General features: G+C 45.6%; 1 protein-coding gene across 1 annotated transcript in view; it reads left to right on the top strand.

The window, feature by feature from the left end:
* LOC145359340 (transcription factor CP2-like protein 1) overlaps positions 1-20,638 on the top strand; it is a 52,775-nt gene that overhangs the window by 21,854 nt on the left and 10,283 nt on the right. Inside the window, exons 5-11 of the mRNA XM_080213943.1 lie at positions 1,303-1,409; positions 4,135-4,287; positions 5,175-5,285; positions 5,375-5,475; positions 8,980-9,031; positions 10,920-11,013; positions 20,278-20,368. Coding sequence (XP_080070069.1) covers positions 1,303-1,409; positions 4,135-4,287; positions 5,175-5,285; positions 5,375-5,475; positions 8,980-9,031; positions 10,920-11,013; positions 20,278-20,368 — 709 coding nt within the window. The remainder of the gene's footprint in view (positions 1-1,302; positions 1,410-4,134; positions 4,288-5,174; positions 5,286-5,374; positions 5,476-8,979; positions 9,032-10,919; positions 11,014-20,277; positions 20,369-20,638) is intronic.

The following is a 20,638-nucleotide window of genomic DNA, read 5'->3' as shown; positions in this document are numbered from 1 at the left end:
AGGGTCCTACAGCACAAAAAGAGGCCCTTCAGCCCATCGAGTGTGTGCCAGCCATCAAGCACTAATCTATTCGAATCGCATTTTCCAGCACTTGGTCCATAGCCTTGTGTGCTAGGGGGTTTCAAGAGCTCACCTAAATGCTTCTTAAATGTTGTGGGGGTTCCCACCTCTACCACCCTCTCAGACAGCCAGTTCCAGATTCCCACTACCTTCTGCATGGAAAATGCTTTTCCTCAAAATCTTGTGTTGCACCTTTCCAAGGGCGTGCCAGAAGGAGCTGGCCAAAATGAATTCTCTTAAACAGTCATTCGTGTTAAAAATGATTGCAAATTACTAGTTGTTCTTTTTGGTAGTATGCCTGAGTGTTTGCGCTGCACAAAATGCTATATGGCTATAAATCTAGGCTGCAGTTTAATATGAGGCAGCCTAGCTTTTCATTTGTGCTCTGCCTTCCAGATTGGCAGAGCACGAGGTATCATTGGGCCCCCTATGTGCTCTACAGAAAAGCAATTTACTGCAACCGGGTAAATTTTTGGAGCTGGGATAAGTGAGCCCAGTGCGGTGGAGAAATTGTAGGTTTTAACTCATTAAGAGACACAGCCAGCCTCCAACAATCAGCCAAGGTATTATAAGAAGCATTAGCGATTGGGTAGAGTGACGAACAGTATTTGTATGTTAACCAGTTATGCCACGTGGTTTATTGGCAATTTGCAACTGGTTTGCAATTGCAATGCCTCAAATAGTGAGATGTCAATTTTAAAGTAAAGTTTACTTATTAGTCACAAGTAAGGCTTACGTTAACACTGCAATGAAGTTACTGTGAAATTCCCCTAGCCGCCACACTCCGACGCCTGTGCTGGAGTGTGGGTCAATGCACCTAACCAACACATCTTTCAGGCTATGGGAGGAAACTGGATCACCCAGAGGAAACCCACATAGACATGGGGAGAATGTGCAGACTCTGCATAGGTGGTGTCCCAAGCTGGGAATCGAACCTGGGTCCCTGGCACTGTGAGGCAGCAGTGCTAACCACTGCGCCACCCACATTCCTTTGTGCCGTCATCTGATGGGGGTGGAGGGGTGTGGCAGTCTAATCAGGCTATTGTCTTCGACTCAGTTGAGCCAAAATCAACACAGGCTTGGGGCCAAGGCCTGGAGCCTTGCTGCCACCTATTCTTTGGACAGGGAACAGTTCTTTGGTCTGAAACATTCAGGCTTAATTGAACTAATCCATCATTTGCTGTGGTTTTTCTTTCGCACTGTGACATTTTCTTTCTTTCTTAAACGATTTTGTCACTTCAGATATTCCTCTGTCAGTTGGAATTGTCGACCCAAGAATAAACCCCACGTTGCTGAATGCTGCCGAGTTTCTCTGGGATCCAAAGAAACAAACCTCTGTCTCCATTCAGGTTTGTGTCTTCCTCTCACTCGTTCCTCTCTCCTTTCTTTTCACCTCCTTTTAAATCCTCACATTTTCCTTCCACTCTCATCTCTTTCTTCTTCTTTTTTTTATTCCCCCCACCACCCTCAGTCACCCCTCTAATTTTTGTGTCACTTCAGCCCCAGCCTCTCCCTGGTCTTTTCTCCCATGTCTCCTTGACTTATAACCTGGCCCTAGATTTTAACCTTCCTGTAACCAATTCTGTCTTTGGATGTTGCACAGAGCCCACCCTCTGTGGACTGGTGTTTAGAATTTTTCTTCCTCTCTGGCTTCACAAAGAACAAGGAAAATTACAGCACAGGTACAGGCCCTTCAGCCCTCCAAGCCTGCACCAACCATTCTGCCCGACTTAACTAAAACCCCTTACCCTTCCGGGGACCATATCCCTCTATTCTCATCCTATTCATGTACTTGTCACGACGCCCCTTAAAAGTTACTACTATAGCCGCTTCCGCTACCTCCCCTGGCAATAAGTTCCAGGTACCCACCACTCTATGTAAAAAATCTGCTTTGTATATCTCCTTTAAATCTTGCCCCTCACACCTTAAACCTGTGCCCCCTTATAATTGACTCTTCCACCCTGGAAAAAAGCTTCTGACTATCCACTCTGTGCATGCCTCTCATAATCTTGTAGACTTCTATCAGGTCTCCCCTCGACTTCCGTTACTCCAACTTTCCTCATAGTTAATGCCCTCCATACCAAGCAACATCCTGGTAAATCTTTTCTGTACCCTCTCCAAAGCCTCCACATCCTTCTGGTAGAGTGGCGACCAGAATTGAACACTGTATTCCAAGTGCAGCCTAACTAAGGTTCTTTAAAGCTGCAACATAATTTGCCAATTTTTAAACTCAATACCCTGGCCAATGAAGGCAAACATGCCGTATGCCTTCTTGACTACCTTCTCTCCCTGCATCGCCACTTTCAGTGACCTGTATACCTGTATACTCAGATCGCTTTGCCTATCTATACTCTTAAGCGTTCTGCCATTTACTGTATATCGCGTTGGCACCTTTGCAGCTTTGGCACAACAGGAAATTGTCATTGAGGGTTATCTATCAAATGCCATCTACTGTTATTGCCTGGTCTGTGTATGGGCTTTTCAAGTACTTAATTAGCAAACATCACTGTGAAAGAAGATCAATTTACAGAAGTTCAATGAGCCAGCACTGATGCCATAGAAACTTATTTGGATTGCATTACTCCTCTCTTTCCATTGTTGCATTCTTTTTAATGAGAAAATCTGGCAGTAGAACTGACCCAAGTTGCACTCTTCAATTGAGTAAAAATATCTCCATGTCTCCGGATTACATAATGTCAAATCCAAGTTTGCATATTTGTTGTAACATCTAAAATACTAAGTAGACTTGGGCCGTTATCAACCAGATGTTTGCTGCTGGCACAAGTGTTGGGCACATTTACCAGTCCATGGCACAATGCTTTGGAACTCAACTTGTTATGGCGCTGGGTTGCCTATCTCCAGAATGCCACAATTAACCAAGGTCATCATCTCCTCCTTTCATCTTTACGGTCTCCTCACCACCATCAATACCTTCCGAAGAAAGTGTTGCACAAACTTTATTGCTTGCTCAGAGGGGGAAAACGTGGAGGAATGTCACTCAGTCACAACTAAATGTTTTTATATCTGCGTATCTTATAAGTTAAACATTTTGTTGATGCAAAATTTTCTAATCGCTACTATTTTGAGAGTGGACTACTCCTCACTTTTATTCAGGATTTAGCCACAGTCTGAGATTCCTTCCATTCTGTATCAGTTTACAAACTTTACCAGTTCTCATAATTTAAAATAGCCATTTCCTGCACTAGCCATCTCTTACATTGAGTTTGCAGGTGGAATTCCAATTGGGGCAGCACGGTGGTTAGCACAGCTGCTTCACAGGGCCAGGGACCCGGATTCAATTCTTGTCTTGAGTCACTGTGTGTGCAGAGCCTACACGTTCTCTCCGTGGGTTTCCTCCGAATGCTCCAGTTTCCTCCCACAGTCAGAAAGATGTGTTGGTTAGGTGCATTGGTCAGGCTAAATTCTCCCTCAGTGTACGCAAAAAGCCACCTAAGTGTGATAACTAAGGGATTTTCACAGATATTTGATTTGATTTATTATTTTCACGTGTACTTGTAGACAGTGAAAAGTATTGTTTCTTACATGCTATACAGAGAAAGTATACCATCTATAGAGAAGGAAAGGGGAGGGTGCAGAATGTAATGTTACAGTCATAGCTAGGGTGTAGAGAAAAAAGTTAAAAGTTTATTTATTAGTCACAAGTAGGCTTACGTTAACACTGCAATGAAGTTACTGTGGAAAAACCCCTAGTCGCCACATTCGGGCACCTGTTCGGGTACTTAGAGAGGATTGTAGCATGGTCAATTCACCTAACCTGCACATCTTTGGACTATGGGAGGAAACAGGAGCACCCAGAGGAAACCCACACAGACATGGGAAGGATGTGCAAACTACACACAGACAGTGACGCAAACTGGGAAAGATCAACTTAGTGCGAGGTAGGTCTATTCAAAAGTCATTGCAGGGGTAATGTAAGCCTACTTGTGACAATAATAAACACATGAACTTAAATAGTGCAGAGGTGTATAAATATTCAGCCACACTGAGAGGTAACAGACTTACCCCTGCCAATTAAGGAATATCAGTTCTGTCAACTCTGCTCTCCTTTTCCAGGTTCACTGTATCAGTACGGAATTCACACCCAGGAAAAATGGTGGCGAGAAGGGGGTCCCTTTCCGGATTCAGATTGACACCTTCAAGATGAGCGAGAATGGAGACTACACCGAGCACCTGCACTCTGCGAGTTGTCAGGTTAAAGTGTTTAAGGTAGCCACCTTTCCCACCACATTTAGAATAGAATGTGGCTAGAATCCATTTATCATTGTCAAAAAAACAACCACAGCTGCAAACAGCCCGCTATGCTTCATGATGTCGCACAGTATTAACAACATAACCAACTAATTCAATGAGGAATTGAATGAAGAACTTTTTACATGAAAACGTAGAAGGCAGGAACAGGAGGAGGCCATTTGGCCCTTCCAGCCTGCTCTGCCATTCATTATGATCATGGCTGATGGTCCAACTCAATAGCCTAATCCGGCTTTCTCCCCATAATCTTTGATCCCATTCACCTTATTGAATCATAAAATCCCTACAGTGCAGAAGGCGGCCATTCGGCCCATCAAGTCTGCACCGACAACAGTTCCACCCAGGTCCTAAACCTGTAACCTCGCGTATTTCCTCTGCTAGTCCTCCTGACACTAAGTGGCAATTTGACATGGTCAGTCCACCTAACCCATACATCTTTAGAGTGAGGGAGGAAACCGGAGCGCCCGGAGGAAGCCTACGCAGACATGGAGAGAACGTGCAGACTCCGCACAGACGGTGACCCAATGCTAGAATTGAACCTGGGTCCCTGGTGCTGTGAGGCAGCAGTGATAACCGCTGTGCCGCCCACGTATGATTCACATCAGTTCATTTTTAATTCATCAAATCCATTAAATTCCTCTGGAACTTATTGCCTTTTTTTCCTTGCATTTATATAACACCTTCCATTATCCAAGGACACCCCAAAGGCGCGTTAGAGCCAAGAAATTAATTTCCTCTGAAGAATAGTCGCTGTTGTAATGTAGGAAACGCAGTATCCAATGTACACACAGCAAGCTCCCACACACAGCAATGTAATAATGATCAGAACATCTGTTGAATCCCAGCCCAAAGGTGCCGACAGGAAGCTGAAGACTGATAAAGAGAAGATAGAGAAACGCTCACCGCAGGAGAGATCCAAGTACCAGCCAGCGTACGAAACCACAGTCCTGACCGAGGTGAGGCATTAGCTACCGGGGTTTGTGGAGATCTATTCTTTGCCGTATTCCTGACGCGTGAATAATTGTTCTTTAACTGTTTCAATTAGTGTTCTCCCTGGCCTGACACCCCACCCTGTGCGAACATTAGCCCAGCCGGAAGTCCAGGCTACAGCCCAGCCTCTCCAATACCATTCAACCTCCCAGAGGGGTAAGTTAGTTCTGACCCTGAATCTAATACCTGTGCAGAACCTCAACAGACTAAGAATCAGCTCTGTTAAAGACATGTTAACCACGTGTTCCCACTTCTAGAACAGTCTAGGACATTTGTAGAGTAAGAGGGGGAAGGTTCAAGACCGAAATAAGGAGAAGCCACTTCTCACAGAGGGTTGTGAATCTACGGAACTCACTGCCCCAGAGTGCAGTGGACGCAGAATCAGGGGAGGTAATGGACTAGTGGCGAATATTGCTATACTATTAATCCAGAAACTCAGCTAATGTTCTGGGGAGCCAGGTTCGAATCCCACCACGACAGATGGTGGAATTTGAATTCAATAAAAAAAACCTGGAATTGAGGATCTACTGATGACCAGAAACCGTTGTCAATTGTCGGAAAATCCCATCGGGTTCACTCATGTTCTTTAGGAGAGGAAATCTGCCATCCTTACCTGGTCTGGCCTACATGTGACTCTAGAGCCACAGCAATGTGGTTGGCTGCCCTCGGGCACTAAATGCTGGCCCAGCCAGCGACGCCCATGTCCCATGAATGAAATTTCAAAAAAATCAATGGATTCAAGAAGTAAATAAATATTTGATCAAAAGCGGGACAAAGGGCTGTGGAGAGAAGGCAGGGAGGTGGAGTTAGGATGAGATGAAGATCAGTCATGCTGATAGAGAATGACAGAGCGTGCTCAGAGGGCTGAATTGCCTATTCTTGCTCCTAATTCTTAAACAAAAGTATAAGGGAAGGGTTGATGGGTTCTTGATAAGAGAGGGGATTAAGGGTTATGGGGAGAGGGCGGGAAAGTGGAACTGAGCCACAACAGATCAGCCATGATCTTATTGAATGGCGGGGCAGGCTCGAGGGGCTAGATGGCCTACTCCTGCTCCTATTTCTTATGTTCTTATGTTCTTATGTAAACAAAGCTATTCAGCCCATGAAAACCCAGTGCTTAAACTTAATAGAGCCGTTTGTTTTTTTTTTCCCCTTTGGATCTTTAATGGGATGTGGGCAGCACTGGCAAGGCCAACATTTGTTGCACATCCCTAATTGCCCTACAAATGTGTGGCTTGCCCTTGTCCTTTTCAGAGGGCAATTTGGAGTCAACCATATTGCTGTGACTCGAGTCACACGTAGGCCAGACCAGGTAAGGATGGCAGATTTCCTTCCCTAAAAGACATTAGTGAACCAGATGAATTTTCACAACAATCGATGATAGTTGTCATGGTCACCTTTAGTCATTATCATTAATTTTTCAGATTTATTAATTGAATTTTTAAACTCCAGCAGTGGGATTTGAACCCCTGTCTTCAGAGCATTAGAATGGAAATCTCGGGAGTCGGTTTAGCTTAGTAGGCTGGACAGCTGGTTAGTGATGCAGAGTGATACCAACAGCATGGGTTCAATTCCCATTTTGGCTGAGGTTATTCATGAAGGCCCCACCTTCTCAAACTTGCCCCTTGCCTGAGGTATGGTGACAACCTATGATTATTTTTAAAATTCATTTGTGGGACATGGGCATCACTGCCTGGCCAGTATTTATTGCCCATCCCTGGTTGCCTAAGGACAGTTGAGAGTCAACCACATTGCTGTGGCTCTGGAATCACATGTAGGCCAAACCAGGTAAAGATGGCAGATTTCCTTCCGTAAAGGACATTATTGAACTACTTGGGTTTTTCCAACAATCAACAACAGTTTCATGGTCATCAGTAGATTCTTAATTCCAGATACTTTTTATTGAATTCAGATTCCACCAACATCCATGGGATTTGAACCCAGGTCACTAGAACATGAGCTGAGTTTCTGGATTGGTTGTCTGGCAATAATATCACTAGGCCATCGCCTCCCCTGGGACTTTTACACTGGATATCTGTATTTTTCTGAATTAATTTGATTTATTACTGTCACATGCATTGATGTACATTGAAAAGTATTGTTTCTTGCGCATTGTACAGACAAAGCATACTGTTCATAGAGCAGGAAAGGAGCTGATGCAGAACGTAGTGTTACTGTCATAGCTAGGGTGTAGAGAAAGATCAGTTTAATATATGGTAGGTCCATTCAGAGGTCTGTTGGCAGCAGGAAAGAAGCTGTTCTTGAGTTGGTTGGTACGTGACCTCAGACTTTTGTATCTTTTTTCCACGGAAGTGGAAGAGAGAATGTCCAGGGTGTTTGGTGCCCTCGATATTCGTTCAGTGACATTACTGCTATACCATCATCTCTGCCAGAGTATATCACAAAGGATTTTATTAAGCATAAATAACCAGAAGCTGTTTTGAGTGGCAGAAGGGTTGGTAAACAAGACGTAGCATGACAATTGTTCAAATTTGGAATGCGCTACCTGAAAGGACGGCAAAAGCAGATGGAATTGTAACTTGCAAAAGTGAACGGGATAAATACTTGAAGGGGAAATAATTAGAAAAGGGACATGGGGAAGGAACTGAGCAGCTGGATAATTGGATAAATCCTGCCCGTTGGTTCTCATCCAAATTGATTTCCAGTTCTATATGGAGAGAATGAGGTAGGCACTCAAAGTCACAAGCCAGTATTTTATGACCTCACTCAGGCAAGGCTCGTAAAATCCTGCCCGAGGCCAATGGAGAATTCCATTCTGCGAGCCAGATCGGGATGGGTGTAGTGGTGAAATTCCAGTCGTAGAGCGATACAGGATGGAAGCAGGCCCTTCGGCCCAACCAGTCCTTGCCAACCATCGTACCCTCCCAGCTAGTCCCAATTGCCCATGTTTAGCCCATATCCCTCTAATCCTTTCCCATCCACGTACTTATCCAAATGCTTTTAGAACATTGCTACTGAACCTGCCTCAACCACTTTCTCTGGTAGCTCGTTACACATGGGCAAACCCTCTGCATGAGAAAATTGTCCCTCAGGTCCCTTTTAAATCTTTCCCTCTCACCTTAAACCTATGTCCTCTGATTTTCAACTTCTCTTCCCTGGGAAAAAGACTGTGGGCAGGATTTTCCAGCCTCACTCATCGCGAAACCCTAAAAGCCAGCCTGAGGTCAGTGGACATTCCTATGCTCCACCTCTCGCCCGCTCCGATTCCTGTGGCAAAATTCTGGCCGATGTGCGTTCATCTTATCTATGCCCCTCATGATTTTATACACCTCAATAAGATCACCCTTCATTCTCCGACATTCCCAGGAATAAAGCCCTAGCCTGGCCAACCTCTCCCTATAACTCAGGCCCACTCGTCTAGGCAACATCCTTGTTAATATTCTTTGCATTCTTTCCAATTTATCAATGTCTTTCCTATAATAGTGTGATCAAAACTGTACACAATACTCAGCTTGGAGAATAGGAGGCCACTTTTAAAAGAAAGCACCTTGCTCCATTGGGTGACTGAGGCTAAGAGTCTGGAAGAAGAGTGGTGACTACTGGCAGTAGGTTTCTGTATGTTTAATGTTACATGCGGGGTAAATCTACAGCTAAAGAAGGACAAGTAATGTCTGATAAATATGTTTCTGCCTGCAGCAGCTGTTCATCCCCAAGTCAGCAGGTGGACGGATCAGTACAGAGCACTATTGAGGTCAGTATTCTCTTTCCTGCGCTGCACTTTCCTTCAGACACCTCAGGTGTAGTATTTGGTGCAAGTTATGATGTGGAGATGCCAGCGCTAGACTGGGGTGGGCACAGTGAGAGGTCGCTCAACACCAGGTTAAAGTCCAACAGGTTTTGATAGAATCATGAGCTTTCAGAGCACTGCTCCTTCATCAGGTGAGTGACGAGGTTGATGAAGGGGCAGTGCTATGAAAGCTCGTGATTCTAACAAAACCTGCTGGACTTTAACCTGGTGTTGTGAGACTTCTTAATGCAAGTTGAGACAGAAATCTGAGTCAAGTAAAGCACTGATATCTGGCTCATGTGCCCAATGCCTGAATGGCAAGAAAATCTCAAAAACCCAACCATGTGCGATATGAAGAAGAAATCTGAGGAGGTGAATTGTATCTCTTAGAAATCAGTTCTGATAAAATAGCATTTATTGTCCATGCCTGCTGCCTTGTGGGGATGCTGGTGGGCTCTTCTTACACACAGAAGGAGGCCCTTTGGCCCACTGTGTCTGTGCTAGCCATCAAGCACCTATCTATTTAAATCCTCTTTTGAAGAGGAGGCAACTCCTCATTTTCTTTATTCATTCTTTCATGGGATGTGGGTGTCACTGGCAAGGTCAACATTTGTTGCCCAACCCCAATTATCCTGGAACAGAGTGGCTCGCTGGGCCATTTCGGAGGGCACTTGCAAGTCAGCCACATTTCCGTGGGTTTGGAGTCACACATATGGAGTCACCAGAGTGGGTAAGGACGGCAGATTTCCTTCCCAGAAGTGATTGTTTCAAGGTTCAATTACCGAGATTGCTTCACAATTCCAGGTTATTTAATTGAACCTGTGGCAGGATTTGAACCTATTTCCCCAGAACATTTACCTGGGCCTCTGGATTACGAGCCCAGTGACATTACCAGTATGCACTGTCTATCCCCCAGCCTTGTAAATCATTTGCTAGGCCATCTCAGAGGGTATTAAGAGTCAACTCATGTTCCTATAGCAACTATAACACCTTTCAGCAACACCTTTCCCAAGATGTTTCACAGGAGTGTGACAAAGTAAGATTGACGATATTAGGGGATTTGGCCAAAGCTTTAGTCAAAAAAGTATATAGGTGGAGAGGCTTAGATTGAGAATTCCAAAGCTTAGGTCCAGGCAGTTGAAGGGATGGCTCCTAATGTAGTCTGGGCCATACAAGCTGTTGAATCTCCTTTTTCTGAAGGACAATAAAATAACAACTGAGCTTTAAGGGATAATTTTTCAGGGTCATTTACCTAAAATCATAGAACCCTTACAGTGCAGGCTCTGCACTGACCACAATCCCACCCAGCTCCTATCCCATAGCCCCACATATTTACACTGCTAATCCTCCTGACACTAAGGGGCAATTTACCATGGCCAATCCACCTAACCTGCACGTCTTTGGACTATGGGAGGAAACCGGAGCACCCAGAGGAAACCCACACAGACACGAGGAGAACGTGCACACTCCACACAGTGATCCAAGCTGGGAATCGAACCCGCATCGCTGGCACTGTGAAGCAGCAGTGCTAACCACCGTGCCACCTGTCTATATCGTAGCAAAATGTACTGAGTTCAGTTGTACAACTTGCCTCGGGATTTGAGTTCACCACCATGGTTACACTGATCACTCAACTACGATTGCACAGAGGAAAGTCCAGGCGCTGAACTGTGGTTGAACTGGGATGTTTTGGACAGTTAGGGGCTGAACTCTGTGGAGTTCAACAGGTTGTCCCTCAGATGTAAACTACATAATTCATTGCAGTGTTAATGTAAGCCTTACTTATGACACTAATAAATAAACTTTATTCTGGGTTGAATGCTATTTCAAGGGATTTCTCTCTGTTTTGCAGCACTTGTCCCCAACTTTAACAATTCAGGAAACACAACAATGGCTTCACCTGCACCGATTCACCACCTTCTGCAAACTGTTCGCAAATTTCTCAGGTAAGAATCTCAAGTTCTGTTCATGGATGGGCTGAAGATAGAATGACAGAAAGAGGGGTGAATCTTCTCAAGGAGAGGATTAAGTTTGAGCTCCTATATCTTGGGGTCTTATAGTCTAAGAAAATGAGGAAGATTCTGAAGAATCCAACTCTTTGGGTGATGGGTTGCAATAAAATTCTCTCAGTCAATGAAGAAACACTTCCAATAGTTTTGTTTTGAAGAGTAATCATCTCCCGGCTGTCATTTCCAATGAGTGATTCAATCAGAAGGTTGAAATTACAATTACCGATGATTTGTGCTGTTTCAAACTTGCATAACACTTCTTTTGCCTTCATAGAATAGAATCCCTACAGTGCAGAAGAGGCCATTCAACCGATCTGACAGAGTACCTTATCCAGCCCTCTCCCCCATCCTATCCCCATATAACCCCGCACATATGCATATCTCGCAATGATAAGGGGCAATTCAGTATGGCCAATCCACCTAACTTGCACATCTTTGGACTCTGGGAAGAAACCGGAGCTCCCGGAGGAAGCCCATACAGATATGTGGAGAATGTGCAAACTCCACACAGATAGTGACCCAAGCTGGGAATTGAACCAGGGTCCCTAGCACTGTGAAGCAGCAGTGCTAACAATTGTGCCACCGTGCCCTTTGTTAGGTGTCTGTGAAAATACATTCCACTCATCACAGTTTTCCACAAGAGGCTGGGTTTAGCAGGAAATTGTTAGCTGCAATGAACAAGTATTGATCTATATATATCACCTCTTCCTCTGCCTTTGGTTACCACTGCTTAAGAGAGCAACTATAGACATGCATGGGATTGCTCCCTGATTATCTTTGGCAAAGTAACTGCAGTGGTTTGCCTTTGCCTAATGCAGTATTGTTTAGTTGAGTTCATTTATTAGTCACAAGTAGGTTTACATTAACACTGCAGTGAAGTTACTGCGAAAATCCCCTAGTCGCCACACTCCAGTGCCGGTTCAGGTATACTGAGGGAGAAATTAGCACAGCCAATGCATGTCTTTCAGACTGCGGGAGGAAACCGGAGCACAAGCCGGAAACCCACAGAGGCACGGGGAGAACATGCAGACTCCACGCAGAGAGTGACCCAAGCCAGGAATTGAATCTGGGTCCCTGGTGCTGTGAGGCAGCAGTTCTAACCAGTGTGCTGCCGTGCTGCCCCCATGGAAACACACCTGCTCTTACGATATCATAGAATCCCTACAGTGCAGAAGGCGGCCATTCGGTCCATCGAGGCTGCACTGACAACAATCCCACCTAGGCCCTATCCCCGTAACCCCACACATTTACCCTAACACTAAGGGGCACTTGAGCAATCAACCCAACCTGCGCATCTTTGGACTGTGAGAGGAAGCCAGAGCACCCTGAGGAAATGGGGAGAACATGCAAATTCCAGACCGGAATTGAACCTGGGTTCCTGGCACTGTGGGGCAGCTCTGCTAATCACTGTTCCACCGTGCCACTTACTGCCATTAAGGCATATTGGAAGGATTTATAGACTGATAATCAAGCTGTTTTGCATATGAGTGTATCTTTCATAACCATCAAGTTCTGAAGTGGGAATTGGACCCAGAGCTTTTGGCTTAGATGTAGACACCCAACCCCCTGAGCCACAAGAGATCCCTAAGTGTATCACAGGCATACCTATTTCAGATATATTTACCTTAGGGTTTTGAACAGACAGCCCTGATTTTCTTTCTTCAGTCCAGCGATTTCTAGAAGTGTAAGTCCCAGTCCCCAGGTCTCCCGACAGCATTAGAAAAGCGCCCAGGCTTAGCATCATTTGCTCCTTATCTTGAGATTTATCTCCTTCACTATGATGAACTCTGGGAGTATCCCACATCGTGGACCATGAACCTTCACTTGTGTTTCTCAACAGACTGGGAAAAGAACAGCGTTAAAATTAGAAGTGTGTTTTATCCCTTCATTCTGCAGCTACTGATAGGGAGATTTATAGATAACACCTGGTATCTGGGATCTCGAGACTGGTTTTAATCACCCGAAAGGGGTTAGAGAGAAATTTTCCAAAATGCTCCCCACCCCTGCCCCCCCAATCATTGACCCGGCCAGAGGAATGGAGGGGGGGGTCGGGGATGGATTGTTGTTTCTGCCAGTTTGCCTCTTGCAGGAGATTACACAGCTACCCAGGGTGGGCAGAGGAGACAAGGATGCGAGGGCATAGCCTCAGAATAAACCTTTCGAACCGAGATGAGGAGGAATTTCTTCATTCAGATGAGGTGAATCAGGTCACTGTGTGTATTTAAGACAGCGATAGATAGATTCTTGATTGGTAAGGGGGTCAAAGATTACGGGGAAAAGACGGGAGAATGGGGTTAGAAACGTAGAAACTAGAAGCAGGAGTAGGCTGTTCGGTCCTTCGAGCCTGCTCCACCATTCATCTTGATCATGGCTGATCATCAGATTGAATATCCTGATCCCTCCTTCCCCCAATATCCCTTCATCCCTTTAATCCCAAGAGATATATATCTAATTTTTTACTTCAATCAGGCAACATTTTGGCCTCAACTACATTCTGTGGTAATGAATTCCATACAGTCACCACCCTCTGGGTGAAGACATTTCTCCTCACCCTAAAGATTTACCCCATTTCCTCAAACTATGACCCCTAGTTCTGGACTCCGCCACCATTGGGAACACTCTTTCTGGATTATAGAATCTACATTGCAGAAGGTGGTCATTTGGCCCATCGGGCCTGCATCAACAATAGTCCCACTCGGGTTCTATCCCACTAACTCCATATATTTAACCTCCTAATTCCCCCTGACACTAAGGGACAATTTAGCATGGCCAATTAACCTAACCCACACATCTTTGGATTGTGGGAGGAAACCGGAGCACCCAAAGGAAACCCACGCAGAGACAAGGAGAATGTGCAAACTCCAATAGCCACTCACTCGAGGCCAGAATTGAACCCAGGTCCCTAGCGCTGTGAGGCAGCAGTGCTAACCACGGTGCCACCCGTTAATCACTCAGAATTAATGAGGCTTTGGGAACTAGATGTGCTCCTCATCTCTCACCCTGCCCCTGATTCTGCATCCATCTGCTTTTGAATTTTTGTACAGGCAGCATTAAAAAGTTTGCTTAATTAGCCGAGATATGCTAATAATAAAGCAGCGGGGCTGGAGTCTCACTAACATCTCAGTGAGCTCCTGGTGATTTTCTTCTTGCTTCCAGCTAACGCTTAATTGACAGGAGGTCTATCTTAGCTCTTCCCCGAATGGAGACCGTGGGTTTGTTTGTGTACAAAGCCCGCGGCAGATAGCTGGAGACAGCAAAGCACATCAGATTGTCGCGCACTTTCTGTGCACCAGAGTGTCTCGCTGCGAATAAAACAAATCACAGAAAACTCTGATTCACCTGCAATGCAGCGTTAGCATGAGCCTGACAACAGGAATGAAAGAGGAGGCGATAACGGGAAGTGGAAGGTGAAATATAGCGAGAGGAAATGCAAAGGGACAAAGAGGCAATTTGCAAACAAGGGGGAGGAAAGGGAAAGAAGAGAAACAGAAGAGAAATTTTCAAGGAGTTCTGGCCAAAGAGCTGGGATCTAACAATGAAGAGAAGGAGGGTGTGACGGGGAGAGGTTGGAGGCCAGATGTCAAAGGAAGTTGTCTCTCTCAGGAGTTAATGGAAATGACCGCACAGGAAAGTAGTAAGACATCAGTCAGTTAAAGACATGCTCAGCTGGAGTAGGGAATGTTACTGACTGTACCAGCATCAGGGATGGGTTCACGTGTCCAGGCTATCCAGCTAGCTCACTTGTCAACAATCTCTTTCTGCTCTGGTGTTAGAATGGGCTCCTCCAAATAGGGAAGTCTCACAGGGACTTGATTGTATAAAGAGATAAGTTTGAAAGTAACAGTTTGCTGTGATAATGGAAATGAACAGTCAGGAAAGCAAATGGTACATTGGCCTTCATTGCAAGAGGATTTCAGTACAGGACCAAGGATGTTTGCAGCTGCAGAAGATGATGAATGCCAAATGGACTTAAGTTTACATTCATTTATTAGTGTCACAAGTAGGTTTACACTGCAATGTTGTTGCTATGAAAATCTCCGAGTCGCCTCACCCCGGTGCCTGTACAGGTACACTGAGGGAGGATTTAGCTTGGCCAATGCAACTAACCAACACGTCTTTCGGACTGTGGGAGGAAACCAGACCATCCGGAGGAAACCCACGCAGACACAGAGAGGAGGTGCAGGCTCTGCACAGTCAGTGACGCAAGATAGGAATTGAACCTACATCTCTGGCGCTGTGAGGCAGCACTGCCAACCACTGTGCCACCGTGCTGCCCCGCTTGAATCATGTTTTCCCTCCCTGTAGTTGCTGCCAGACCTGCTGAGCTTTTCCAGCATTCTCTGTTTGTTTCAGACAGCATCTGCAGAATTTCCCTTATTTTGATATCCATACTGCAGTTGTACAGGGCCTTGGTGAGACCACACCTGGAAAACTGCTCGCTGTTTTGGTCTCCTTATCAAAGGAAGGATATACTTGTCACAGAGCGAGTACGGCACAAGTTCACCAGGCCGATTCCTGGGATGGCAGGATTGAGGAGAAGTTGGGTCGGCTGGACCTATATTGACTGGAGTTGAGCAGAATGAGGATGGATCTTATTGAAACAGATAACATTTTGCCAGGGCTGGACAGACTGAATGCAGGGATGCTGTTTTCTCTGGCCCGGAGGCCTAGAAAAGGGGGGTCACAGCCTCAGGATATGGAGTAAGTTATTTTGGACTTAGATTAGGAGTAACCTCTTTACTGGAAGGGTGGTGAACCTGTGGAATTCTCCACCACAGAAAGCTGTGGAGGCCAAGTCACTGAATATATTTAAGAAGGAAATGGATTTCTTGACTGCAAAGCTGTCAAGGGGTATGGGCAGAGAGTGGGAGTGTGCTGTTGAAAGGTAGGCAATGGTGTAGAGGTGTTGTCACCAGAGTAACCCAGAGAGCCAGGGTCATGCTCTGGCAACCCAGGTTTAAATCCCAACACAATACAGCAGATGTTGAAATTTTAATTCAGTAAAAATCTAGAATTAAAAACGGTGGGTGCACGGTGGCACGGTGGTTAGCACTGCTGTCTCACAGCGCCAAGGGATCCATATTCAATTCCTGCCTCAGCTCACTGTCTGTGCAGAGTTTGCACATTCTCCTTGTGTCTGCGTGGGTTTCCTCCGACGGTCCAAAGATGCCTGGGTTAGGTTGATTGGCCATGCTAAATTGGCCCTAGTGTCAGCGGGATGAGCAAGGGTGAGTATGTGGGGTTATGGTATTAGGGCATGGGTGGGATTGTGGTCTGTACGGACTCGATGGGCCGAATGGCCTCCTTCTGCCCTATAGGGACTCTGCATTTCTACGAATGACAACCATGAAACCATTTTGATTGTTGTAAAAACCCATCCGGTTCACTAATGTCCCGGTTTTACCCTACATGTGACTCCCTCCCGATCCGCAGCAATGTGGCTGATTCTTAACAGCCCTCTGAAATGGCTGAGCAAGCCACTCAGTTTGAGGGCAATTACGGACGGGCATCAAATGCTAGCGTTGGCAACAATGCCCATATCTCACGAATGAATAAAAAATGATAGAGGATCAGCCATGATCATGTTTGAATGGGGGGTGGAGCAGGCTCGAAGGGCTGAATGGCCTATTCCTGCTCCTATTTTCTGTATTATTACCTTAAAAGTAGCCATAAGAAATAGAGAAGATGGAGAATTCTATTTGAGTTCAGGGACAGGTGAAGGGAGCGTTGACGGTAGGAGATTGGAACTTTGGATAGTCCTGAAAAGCTCTGAAAAGTTGAAAACTAAAAAGTATGGAGGAGCTCAAGGTGCAGTTTGGTGCAGTGGAAGATTTCTGGAGTTAGTGTAAACCATGGGTGTGAGATCTAAGGTGTTTAATGAATGTCGGGTAGATTTATTGGCAAGGATGCACAGGCCCAGGCAACGAGTTGGAAGGAGATTACTGACATGAAGGGGAAGCAGAGTGGGAGAGTACAGAATCCTGAAGGACCCTTGATTAATGGAAATGAGAATGCGAGTGCTGTAATACATCAATCATCACAGAGAAACTTGTTCTTCTAAACGAGACAAGCAGAATGTTCCAGTGCCAGAGGCACATTTGCTCTTCAAAGCAAGGACGAGTTTAAAGTTAAAGTTTATTTATCAGTCACAAGTAGGCTTCCGTTAACACTGCAGTGAAGTTACTGCGAAAATTCCCCAGCTGCCACACTCCAGTGCCTGTCTGGGTACGCTGAGGGAGAATTTGGCAATGGCCAATGCACCTAACCAGCACACCTTTCGGCTTGTGGGAGGAAACCGGAGCACCCAGAGGAAACCCACGCAGACACGTAGAAATGTAGAAGATAGTGCAGCAAGAGGCTATTTGGCCCTTCGATCCTGCTCCACCATTCATCACGATCATGGCTAATCGTCCAACTCAATAGCCTAAGCCTGCTTTCTCCCCATAACCTTTGATCCCATTCACCCCAAGTGCTCTCTCGAGCTGCCTCTTGAATACATTCAATGTTTTGGCATCAACTACTTCCTGTGATAATGAATTCCACAGGCTCACCACTCTTTGGGTGAAGAAACGTCTCCTCGCCTCTGTCCAAAATGGCCTAACCCGAATCCTCAGACTGTGACCCCTGGTTCTGGACACTACCGCCATTGGGAACATCCTCCCTGCATCTACCCTGTCTAGTCCTGTTAGAATTTTATAAGTCTCTGGGAGATCCCCCACCTCATTTGTCTGAACTCCAGCGAAAACAATCCTAACCTAGTCAGTGTCTCTTTGTACATGGGGAGAACGTGCAAACTCCACACAGACGGTGACCCAAGCCAGGATTCGAACCCAGGTTCCTGGTGCTGTGAGGCAGCAGTGCTAACCACTGTGCTGCCCGCTGTTTGGAGTGTGGAGGGGCGCTGGCCAGTTTATTTGAGAATCCTCCATGTTGGGAATGTCAGCAAGGATTGATCGGGCGTGACCACATTGTGGCTAGGTTGACCTTTGCATCGTGCACTTTCACTAATTTGGCAAAACTCGTCAATCAAAATCATTTTGAAGGAAAGGGTTCTAGAATTTTGAAAAGTACTCACACCTGCCAAATACCAGCACTGCCCTTTGACCCGAACTGTTCAAAAAAAAGGAAGAGTGTGTAGTAATATCGCGCTTATTGTGAAGCATCTCACTGCAAATCCAGCAAATCTCAGCTGGCTTCAGCTCGCCTGCAATGCAGTATTAATAATATTCTGACAGGAAGAATGAGAAGAAAGGGGATATTGTGAATAGGAAGGGAAAATACAACTCAGGAAGAAATAGAGAATCATAGAAACCCTACAGTGTAGAAGTAGGCCATTCAGCCCATCGAGTCTGCACCGATCACAATCGCACCCAGGTCCTATTTCTATAACCCCGCATATTTACCCTGTTAATCCCCTGACACTAGGACCAATTTATAATGGCCAATCAAACTAACCCACACATCTTTCAGACTGTGGGAGGAAACCCACGTAGATACAGGGAGAACGTGCCAACTGCACACAGACAGTGACCCGAGGCTGGAATTGAACCCGGATCCCTGGCGCTGTGAGGCAGCAGCGCTAGGCGCTGTGAGGCAGCAGTGCTAACCACTGTGCCACCCCAAAGGATTGGCAACAATCCCAGCACAGTCCCAGAATCACAACTTAAAGGTTAATCACCCGGACACTGCAGGGGGAAAAATGGAGCAAAAGGAAGAAGTTTATTTCATTCTCTTTGAACGTTCTTGTTTACCAGTTCTAAGAATATTGGAGATGGGAGAGGGGTCTGTTGGGCTGAGTCACTGGGGGCATGAAATTCTTTGACAACGTCCAGTAATTTATCAGACACTTTTATGAATAGAGAAGGCTGGAATATCAGATTGGAGAAAACGAGAAGCAGTTGGAAGGAATGAGGTGGAAGGGAGAACGAGGCAGAGGGGCAAAGGCCAGTGAGACTAGATAAAAATCAGTAGATCACTGAAACTTAAAATATTTTGATAGGGCTGGACAAAGTGGATGCAGTTTCCCCCGGGATGTAGAGTCTAGTAAGAAGTCTCACAACACCAGGTTAAAGTCCAACAGGTTTATTTGGCAGCACAAGCTTTCGGAGTGTCGCTCCTTCTTCAGATGAGTGAGGACTTGTGTTCACAAACAGGGCATATACAGACATAAACTCAAATTACGAGATAATGGTTGGAATGCCCCTGTTTGTGAACACAACTCACACATCTGAAGGAGGAGTGAGAATCCGGAAGCTTGTGCTACCAAATAAATCTGTTGGGCTTTAACCTGGTGTTGTGAGACTTCTTCCTGTGCCTACCAGAGTCCAACACCGGCATCTCCACATCATAGGGAGTCTAGGACAGTCTCAGGATAAGTGGTCGGTCATTTAGAATTGTGATGAGGCAGAATTTCTTCACTCAGAGGGTAATGAAGCTTTGGAATTCTCTACCCCACAGGGCCGTGGAGATTCAGTCATTGAGCATGCTCAAGATTGATAGATTTCAGGTTGCTAATGACATCAAGGGATATGGGGATGGTGGTGTTGGGGTAGATGATCGGCCATGATCCAATTGAATGGAGGAGTAGACTCAAGGGGCTGAATGGCCTATTCCTGCTCCTTTGCTGCTTGGGAGAACAGTGGGATGCAGAGGGGAAAGGACACAGAATTCAAAATGGAGTTTGACCCATGTGAAACCTTCTGAGCGATAGTCTGCTGCTTGGTTATCTCCAGAGTTAAGTTGCCAAGCAGGTTTCCACTCATCTCTCAATGTCTATGTTCATTTGTGGAACGTGGGCATCACTGGCTGGCATTTATTGCCCATTCTTAGTTGCCCTTTGGAGGGCCGTCAAGAGTCAACCACATTGCTGTGGCTCTGGAGTCGCACGTAGGCCAGACCAGATAAGGACAGCAGATTTCCTTCCCTAAAAGACATTACTGAACCAGGTGGGGTTTTCCGACAATGGTTTCATAGTCATCAGTAATTCCAAATTTTTTTATGGAATTTAAATTCCACCATCTGCCAGGACGAGATTCGAACCCGGGTCCGCAGAACGTTAACTGAGTTTCTGGATTAATAGTCTAGACATAAAACCACAAAGCCATCGCCTCCCCTAATACCATGAGCCCTAGCTTGGTGTGGCACAGTTGAATTTTAATTTATTTTTAACGCTTGCTAACTGTTCCAAATTCAAATCCATAGGTGCGGATCTGCTTAAACTCTCACGTGATGACATCATTCAAATCTGCGGCCCAGCAGATGGAATCAGGCTTTATAATGCTCTCCGGCTGAGGTAAAGCTGTCACTATCAGCCAGAATCTCTCAACAGATTAATGACTCCTCAACTCCACTTTGACAGGTGCAAATACAACATCTAATGCTGAAGTCTTCAAGATTCTGAAAGGGTAGACACAGAAAAGACGTTTACACTTGTTGCAGGGGGTGTGGGAGGGTAGGGGGTGTGGGAGGGTAGGGGGTGGGGTTGAGGGGGGGAGCGACTGAAAATGGGAACTATAAATATTTGATAGTCACCAATAAATCCAAGAGGAGCTTCAGGAAGAAT

Source organism: Carcharhinus amblyrhynchos, chromosome 27 (genome assembly GCF_965287045.1).
Source record: "Carcharhinus amblyrhynchos chromosome 27, sCarAmb.v2.hapA, whole genome shotgun sequence".
NCBI classification, from domain to species: Eukaryota; Metazoa; Chordata; class Chondrichthyes; order Carcharhiniformes; family Carcharhinidae; genus Carcharhinus; species Carcharhinus amblyrhynchos.
Note: the sequence above shows the minus strand (reverse complement) of the source record. Positions and strands in the feature narration are given on the sequence as shown.